The sequence below is a fragment of the Pecten maximus genome, chromosome 7, assembly GCF_902652985.1.
Source record: "Pecten maximus chromosome 7, xPecMax1.1, whole genome shotgun sequence".
NCBI classification, from domain to species: Eukaryota; Metazoa; Mollusca; class Bivalvia; order Pectinida; family Pectinidae; genus Pecten; species Pecten maximus.
In genome coordinates, this window is record NC_047021.1 from 44805539 (window position 1) to 44815198 (window position 9660).

At 33.9% G+C, this 9660-nt stretch overlaps 1 protein-coding gene across 5 annotated transcripts in view; it reads left to right on the top strand.

The window, feature by feature from the left end:
- LOC117330959 (cAMP-dependent protein kinase type II regulatory subunit-like) overlaps window positions 1–9660 on the top strand; it is a 51138-nt gene extending 41478 nt beyond the window's left edge. Inside the window, exons 13-15 of one of the 5 annotated variants that reach the window (XM_033889541.1) lie at window positions 695–786; window positions 5477–5528; window positions 7939–9660. In XM_033889541.1, the coding sequence (XP_033745432.1) occupies window positions 695–786; window positions 5477–5497 (113 nt within the window). In that variant the 3' untranslated portion in view covers window positions 5498–5528; window positions 7939–9660. Of the gene's footprint in view, window positions 1–694 lie in introns of all 5 variants that reach the window. The other 4 variants (XR_004533427.1, XR_004533426.1, XM_033889540.1 and 1 more) reach the window with 4 other exon arrangements.

Sequence of the window (9660 nt, forward strand, 5' to 3'; positions counted from 1 at the left end):
ACCACAATACCCTGTGCTATTCAACTCTCAGACCATCAGTTAATCATTACAGCCGTTGATTAACAATCTGTTTATACCACACGTGGTATAAACTCTGTACGCATTTCGATTGGCTAACACGGTGAACTTTGACCCAAGCTGCAATTGTTATTGACGTCATCAATAATCTAATGACGTCACATCACCGGGTCCCGGACGTCAACGGTACACTTTATTTGCATACGCGAAATTATACTTGGCCACGTTTCCCTTTGATTCAAGCCGATATTATTGTGTTAGAAACAGGTCACACGACTCGAAATTGTTGGATATGGAATTTATTTCACACTCGTTAGTTATTTTTTAAAAGTTGCAAAAAACACTCGCTAAAGCTCGTGTCTTTTGTAACTTTTAAAAAATAACTTACTCGTGTGAAATAAATTCCATATCCAACAACCACTCGTTGTGTAACCTCTATATATGCAATAAGCATGAAGGTAAGTTCAAATCATACTCAATAAGCAGTACTTAATGTTTTCTTTTTTAAGTCTAACTTTTGTTAGATGTTTGTCTCTGGCAGTCTTTCACACATCTTATATCACCACTGCGTAAACATTGATAACTTCATACATTAGGTCTGATTAGCTTTATTTAAACACAGTGCAACCCAAGTGTAAATATAACCTATAGAGGCCTCATTGTGTTTGTGCTGCAGTGCTGGACGTGCAGGCATTTGAGAGGTTACTGGGGCCATGCATGGACATTATGAAGAGGAATATAGACCAGTACGAGGAACAGCTAGTCCAGGTATTTGGAGACAAGGCCAATATCACAGACCTAAGATGAACGTCCTTCCCTGCTACCAAACCAAAGAGTGCTCATCTCCTACCCACCTGCAATATCAAAATCCTCATGTCCAACCACAAAAACTCAACTAACATGTGTGTCGACTGTGGCTTATCAGCCGTGCTATTCCACCGGACTCCAAAACCATAGTCTGGTTTTTGGTGCTGGTTTGCAGACCTCATCTTTCTTTAATATAATATGAATATTTGTTTTTATTTATATTTTTTTTTCTTGATTTTAGCAAAAAAAAAAAAAAAAAAGATAGAAATTAATGAGAGATGAAGGAGGGGTTGTTTCTTACGAAATAAGTTTTTTGTCTGAAGAGTTGTATGTAAACTGCTGTAAAACATGACAAACATATTTCTGGTTTTGCTTTAACGTTCTGTTGTAGTCATTGTTTGATAATTACATCAATTGGTGAATACTGCTATTGTATCTATATATCTATCATTTCACATGGACGAATGTTATTTTACAAATGTATCATCTTAAATGCTACTCCTCTGGTATGGGTGAACTGATTTTAATCAAACTAGATTTGTAATGTTTCGTATAGTCAGATTATATGCCCCCTCTAGATTATGTGATTTTCAAAGGTGTTACATAACTAAATTTTCCTTTAGAATTTAAGATAAATATGAAGCGAGATTTACAATGAGACAATAGAGGTAGCATTGCACTTAAAAATGTGTCTTAAAATCACTAGAGATTTTAATCACCTGCACACTATACCATGATTGCACAAAATGTTTATTAATTGTTCCATAAACTTTCAGCTAACAATATTTTTAAGATTTGACCTCTCAATTATCTGAACTTACTTGTAACTACGGATACGTTGACTTCCTTCTAAAGATACCACATGTACATCGTAGGCCCAGATTAAGGCATGATCGATTGAAGACAAGAATATATTTCTATACAATACCAAATTTCATGATTTACACTATTACTAAACTCCAAAAATTTGGGCTTCTCTTTTAAATTCAAAGGGAATAGATAGATAATTCATCCTGAACAAATTTGATTGCCTCTATATTTAGTATGTAAATTTCAGTGTAATAAGCTATTATTTTAGCTGTTGAAATTGTTTGTCGGTTGTAATTGGATATAGGTATTTTTGGTGACAGTGCTGGCAGTGTTGTAGAGTCTACAAAACTATTAACTTGATTGGGTAGACGTTTAGAGTCAATCTTGACTTAATTATGGTGTGTTCAAACATTCTAAAAACCGTAAAGTGTGTGCCCAGCTATTTTTATGCTATATGTATATAATAGATGTTTTGTTATATAACGAACCGAACAGGTACTTGAAAGGTTATGATTTCAAGGCTACAAATAAATTTTGTTAGTTGTTTGTAAATTTTAATATATTGTGTACTGTTAAAACGGAGAGTATATAATTTTATGATTGAATTATATGATAAATTAAAAGATAATTTTATATGATATGTAAATACAGTGATATTCCTAGCCGTTTGAAGGTATTGCAGCATCACAGTACCGAGGCACTAGTAACGGGGTGTTCATTTTTCCTGTCAGCATTTCACAAAAAAATCGCATGTTTTTAATTATTTATTTTGAATAAAATATAAGCCAAAATTCTAAATACGGATCAATCTCATATCTTTGTCATTCATCCTTTTGTATTAATTTCTCAGTTTCTGGATTCGCCTTGATCATCAAAATATGCTATAGTGCATCATTGCGACCAGGGGAGCAAATGTTTTGAAAAGAAAAATGGAAATCTGACAGATCTCAGAGTGAAGTCATTTTTCCTGAAGATCTTGGTGATTTTTAACCAAATTAGGTATTCAACATCAATAGGATCAGAGATCAGATGTGAAACTGAATAATGTAAATTCAGGGTCGGTGAGAGTCGGAGTCTGGGAGAGTAGTAACCTAGAATCTCATTTTCTCTCGCGAGGAACTGCATAAATAAGGTCAACTCCAAAAACAGAAGAATGAATTTTAGAATGTTACAAGTAAAAGAAGATCAAATATTCATCAAACTAAATAAAGATTGATTGATAATGAGTGCCTATATAGATCTCCCTGTGACCTCTTGTTACCTCAGCATTCTGCTCATTCCAAATTGTTGCAGATTATAAAAATATTTGGTTTGAATAAAGTTGATGCGACTTCTTGAACGAGAAAGGTGTCAATCTAATAATTTGATTATTTTCAAAGTTTGAGATTCCACGTGGTTGTAAACAACTAGAAACATAGCTATTAAGAGCCAAAAATATCTGTGAAATGACAGGATTGGCATGGGAGTCTGGCCATCGCCTTTGGGAATTACATGTAATCCTTCTGTGATAACATGGGAATAACAGAGATCCCAAATACAGGCTCTTTGGTTTTATGATGTAAATCCCCGATTTTAGCTGATGTTCATATTTCCACAGATCCGATACGTATACATCATCAGTATTTCTTGTGGTGTATGTCTTCAGTATACCACCCACTCAGAATAAAAATTCCACAATTCCAAAACATTGTTTTATTTATTGTTTCTTATGTTTTTTCAGTTAAAATTTATTATCGTAATATATATATATATATATTAAAACCAGATATTCATTTTGTATCAAGATATTAAATTGGCTGTTTCATGAATAATAATTATATTGTGTAAAATTTTGATAACCCGGTTATCACAAGCGAAGTAGATATATTTCCAATATTATACACAAACGAAGTAGATGACTGCATTTGTATGTCCTTTATTGTAATTATATATAAGTGTACTGTTCACATAGGATTTATCTCATTCACCCCTAAAGACACATTTGAACTCTTCCAATTCAAACATTGGAATAGTTCATTATGACACTTCAGGGGTGAATGAGTTCAGTGTGTAGAGATATAATAGGAAAACTTACCCACTCCTGTGGGCTAGGAAATAAATATTGTGTGAATGGAAAGTTTATACTTGTAATTTGGATTACGGTACTTCATCTGTTTTCTTGTTTCTCGCATTTAATTTTTATATACTTTGATTTTTTAACCTTTTTATCATTGATTATTTTTAGCTCGTCTGGCCCAAAAAGTGAATTAATAAATTTTGCAAGTAATTTCTCAGGAAGCACAACACAAACCTTTATCAAATTTCGCGAGTTTGTTCCCCAACCATTCGACCTCCGTTTGTATACTTTCAATTTAGGCCCCAATCTCAGAAACAAATTAACCAATAGTTGAATTACCTGGAGTTTGACAGTTTTTATAACTAAGCCAGAAAGTACTTGACGGGCTGTTAGATATCATAGCTCTATTTGACTTGGTTCTTATAAGTTGTGCATTTTTCATTTTTCAGCTGTTTTATCAGAAGAAATATAAACGGGGCAGAAATCTACCTTAATACTGTATAACATATAAATACTCTAGTCATATAGGTGTATAGGTTTTTTTTTTGGGGGGGGGGGGGACATTATCCATGGTAAGTCAATCATCGGGACTTCGACGGAACATTAAGGGACATTATCAACAGTAGGTCAAACATCGGGACTTTGATGGGACATTAATGGACATTATCAACAGTAGGTCAAACATCGGGACTTTGATTGGACATTCAGGGACATTAATGGACATTCTCAATGGTAGGTCAAACATCGGGACTTTGATGGGACATTTAGGGACATTATCAACAGTAGGTAAAACATCGGGACTTTGATGGGACATTAAGGGACATTATCAACAGTAGGTCAAACATCGGGACTTTGATGGGACATTATCAACAGTAGGTAAAACATTGGGACTTTGATGGGACATTAAGAGACATTATCAACAGTAGGTAAAACATTGGGACTTTGATGGGACATTAAGAGACATTTTCAACAGTAGGTTAAACATCGGGACTTTGATGGGACATTATCAAAAGCTGTTGAATGAAATTTTGATGAAATTGACACAAACTTCTAAAATTATTCACAAAAAAAAACCTTGCACATCATCATGTCAACTGCTTTTGTGGGAAAAAATTAGATGTAGCGTTATCAATTCCATTGTAAATTCTGTACGTTGTATTTTAGATATGTTGGTCATTCTGGTCGGTGGGCATTTTCTCTAACACTGTTATTGAACAGTTTGAAATGAATCTGTTATTAATCAACAGATCACCATAAATGACATGTTTACCTTGTGGTGTATATCTTTTACAGATTCTAATATTCCATCGTTGACCATTGAATAAAGTTATTTTGTGCCATATTAAGTTTGATATACTCAGATTTTTATACAGAATATGTTAAATTTAAGCTGTGTAAATTATTTTGTCTCGATTCTAACAAAAAAACAAGAAAAGAACAAAACAGATTTTGTTTTCACACCTGTAAGAAAGACACCCAACAACACCATTTTAATGTTAATTGGAGATCCACTGATTCTGTCGCGACTTTTATCCAATTACTGATGAAACCTGAGGCGTTCATAAGTGTCATCATCTTGGTAAGAAAGTGGCGTGAATGTTATTGGTCTGACCAGGCCTTGACGTGAGATCTGCAAGTGACATTTAATCTTTGGGGAGGCAGGACCATGATGGTCTTACACCGGTAACAGAATGTGGCATTATGGGTAATATTACGTTGGTCAAGGTTAACTCTGTATATATGCCTGTGTTGATTAGATAGTGACTTTGATTAATATTGTTGTAGATTGAAACTCAACACTTATAGGAAGTCGGAGCAGACGGAGAAAAATTAATGGGTAAATCTAGATTGCATTCCTGTCTGCCTATAATACATCACATCACTCCCCTTGTGTGTTTGGTCAATTCCACATCTCGCTATTCCACAGAGGTTTCAGGTTAACAAATCACTTTAAATTAATACTCTTACAACTTTTATGAGATTTCCCTCCCTCTTAGGGATTTTCCTCTCGGCTGATAGGTGTATTTGTTTATTCCAGTATTGAGAAAATAGCCTGCACTCAATATATCAAGTGCTTTGATAAAAATCAAGAAAAGCAATTCAACAAATATTTTAACCCCTTATAAGCTTTGATGTTTATACGCACAAAATTAGCTGTATTTGAGTAAAACTATAGAGAGGATATTGAAAAATTGATAAAATCTGGGTTCAGAAGGTCATAAAAAGCGAAAGGGTAGGTTGTGATAAAGATGTGTTAGAACTACAAGAGAGAATCAATAGCAGGTCTAGTTAGCCAAGTAATTTAATAGAAGTATCGAAATTCAGAGAAGTTTGGTCCAAAACATGGTAAAAAATGAAAAAGTATTACAAATATTTTCAATATTAAATATCATTTCTTCATACCTAGACATCAAATGAAAACATATTCCAAATAGAAATGATGTTCTGTATTACAATCGAGGTGAACATGCATGCACAACTTCTCTGTATAAAATAAAAAAGTTTGAAAGATTTCATGCTCTCAATGCTATTCCTGTGAAAAGATATTACATTTCTTGTAAGTGGTCCCAAGTCTCCTAACTAACTGTTGTGTATATAGTCATATACTCCATTGGTAGCAACCCAACAATACTCTCTTAGGTCTAACTTTAGTTTTCTTTTTATCCTGTAATATGATAGTGCAGAAACACGTAGAAGCAGAGAACTTGCTGGAGCACACACCATTTTACTTCGCTGTTGGTTTTCACATACTCTATTCAACCCTGTTTTCTCTGTAGTGAAAATCTAACATTGAGATTGCTTTTTAGCTCATCTAATCCTTAAAGAACCAGCGAGCTTATGCCAGGGCACATCATCTGTCACCCTTTTGTCAACTTTAATTTAAATGTTGGATTAATAAGCCCTGAACACCTGAATGGATTTGGACTTAATTTGAAGGAGGCTCAATTTTGAATAAGTGTAAGTTCTGGGCCCCTAAGGGCAGTGGTGGGACACTTTCACTTTCTTCTCTTCAGATGAAGGGGATCTGGATGAAATTTAATATGGAGGATATAATATATACATAGGAATTTGTTCAAATAAGTCTGTGTCTGCCCCCCTCAGCTCAGAATGGCGGGCGCCAACATAGGAAATAGAGGTTTGAATTCAATCCTGTTCTTTCTATACTGATCAATAGATTTATCATCTAAATTCAGGTCAAGGGGACTTCATTCATAAATTGAGAATCTAGGAAATATAGATTCAAAATTTGTATGAAAATTGAGTGTTTAATGTTGAATATTTGAAACCCAAATTCATTTTATGAAAAAGACATGTTGTCTCCATGGTATATTTGCTGGGACATTGTAGTGAATGGTGCAGGCCCTTTCCACCTGTTGTTACTTATGTTAGTAAATATAGTAGTTTAAAGAATATAAGCTGATGTTGATATTGTTTATTTTTCTAAGAAAATGTAAATTTATATCTGTCTACCTTACACAGGCTCTAATTGGATCTATAAGTTGTCTTCATCCGTATTTTACTTACAAAGTTTTCTTATTTTAGTTCAGGAAGTCTTCCTATCTGTGGATTTTATGTTTAATTAGTCTAGAAAAACAACACTCTGGTTCAATAATGCCATATTGGAGATTTTGGAGGAAAGTGGAAGACTTGTAAAATATCATTATTGGATTTTACTTAAGTAAATCTGTTGTGCGCGGTGTGAATTTGTATTGATTCTCTGAAGAATTCTATAGAAACATGTGGAATATCTTTGTGTCGATATTGTCCTGTTTTTGTGGTGAACATGTGGAGAATTTTTTGAGACTGTATCAAAACCAGAACTGTTGCTATGACATATTTTGTCCTGATCTTTTGTCAAGTGTCCAATTGTTGTAATTAATTAGTGCTAAACCATATTTCAGAATAATATTTTTGGGTAGAGGTACTTGTCCATTTAAACATTCATTCAAGACACACAAAAAATGATTATAATGTACACCAATTAAATCTACTGGTATGTTGGAGAAGTTAATTGTAATTTAAAAAAAAAGTAAAATCTCTACATGACTTGTATACGTAATTTGTAATTTGAAAAACGGCATTTACAATATGATATTAGTTGTACATATAGGTGAGATAAAGAATTAAGAAAAAAATTGTATTTAAATCGTAGCAAATTATTTATATTATCAGTATTTATCAAATAGCAATAGTGACAGGGGGAAAGTGTAGAGACAGAAATTATATTTTATATGCTTTCTTGCCAGGTTTGATTTTTACAGAACAACAACAGGTCGTCTTTTATCCCGGGTCTATGTGGACTCGAGTAGAGATCCGGAGTCCAGGGAGCGGTCTCCATGTTCCCCGGACTTACCGTAAGCCAATCGGAAGCATCATCCTGCCAATACATAGGGCATAGTTTATAACATCGGGAATATTTGAGCAACATGTCCAGCTCAGAGGTCGATAGATAATGGTATTAAGTACCCGATCTATTGTATTGTAATGAAATTTGATGAAATGACATTCTCTGTATATTTACAACATCATTATACTTTTTCCAATATGTTTTGAACCTACTGGTAATGTCCATGCTGAACAAAACGAAAAGTTCATTAAGATGTATGTCATAGTAAGATAGTGTGTATAGATGATGATTTGAGAAGCACACCTAGGTGTTCATTTTGTATCCATTGTTAAAAATGGTGTTCATATTGTATCCATTGTTGAAAATGGTGTTCATGTTGGACCCATTGTTTAAAATGGTGTTCATGTTGGAACCATTGTTAAAAAAACATTTGTTTGCTTTACTGACCAAGGTTGGAACAGTCAATGCGATTAACCTCATTCACAATTAACAATGTATTTTACCTTGGTAAGTTACTGAGCTTGGCTGATTTTCTATCTAGGTATATGTTTTATATTTAATTTTGTTAGGGAAGTAGGATTTTGTATTGTGTTGTTGTCTTGGTCGTCCAGAAAGGCTAGTCAACAGTAATGGCGTTGGACCAGTGGAGATGTCGAGTTAAACTTGTGATAATTGATGCTTGGCTGAGGTTTGTTAGAGGGTGGTGCGTGATACTTCACCCAGTGTAGTGTAGCTATATAGGTTACAAATACAGTAAAAACTGCAATCAAATTTTGTCATAGTAAATGAAAGTATGGATTCAAATTGTTATACCGTAAACCTGGTTTTTTGCGCGGGTGTTTAATTTAATTATGCCATTTCGATATGTAAACTATACTCGTGGGGGTCATTTTGGCAATTGATCTACCTCAGTTTGTAGTTCAAGATGACACAAATTGATATAAAAATGATATGTGTGGAGAAAATGTTCACGATTATTTCCCCCTCCTGTAAATTTCCTATCTTCAAACAGTAGGTAAACTGCAGTTTCAATGAAATAATGAAATTCAAATTCAGATACATGATTTTTGAGGACTTATTTTACTCATTGTTTAGGAAAATGATGTCCAAAATTGTTATAAACAAATTAAAACCAGCAGGGCTATCTGTGCTAACAGATATTATTCCCATCACTACCACCAAGTCTACTACCCGGCCAAGCAGACGGTACTGTACGAGGTCTGTGTGAGAGGTTCCACTGTACCCCCTAATGCCTAGTCTTCCCGAAGTATTTCAGTTACGTAGGAATATTTCCTATTCTGATGTTTCCATGGCGTCGCCTTCATTTATAGTTTTCCAGACATTGAAAATAAGAGTTCAAAGGAAAATCAAGGTGAAAGGTTGTGATTCTGTACGAGTTGCTGGTAGGAGAGAAAAGAGACTGTTTTTTACTGTTAAAAACTGTTGATTTTAATAAATACCAGGCATGTCAAGGAAGATACACACACCTCACATTGGACACCAAACATAATTGTTGAATAATTGTTATTATAGATGCTTATTTTTATTTGTCAATTATACATTGCTAATGTAAAACATTTAAAGTACTTAAATTTTGATTGAATAAATTATTTCATCCATC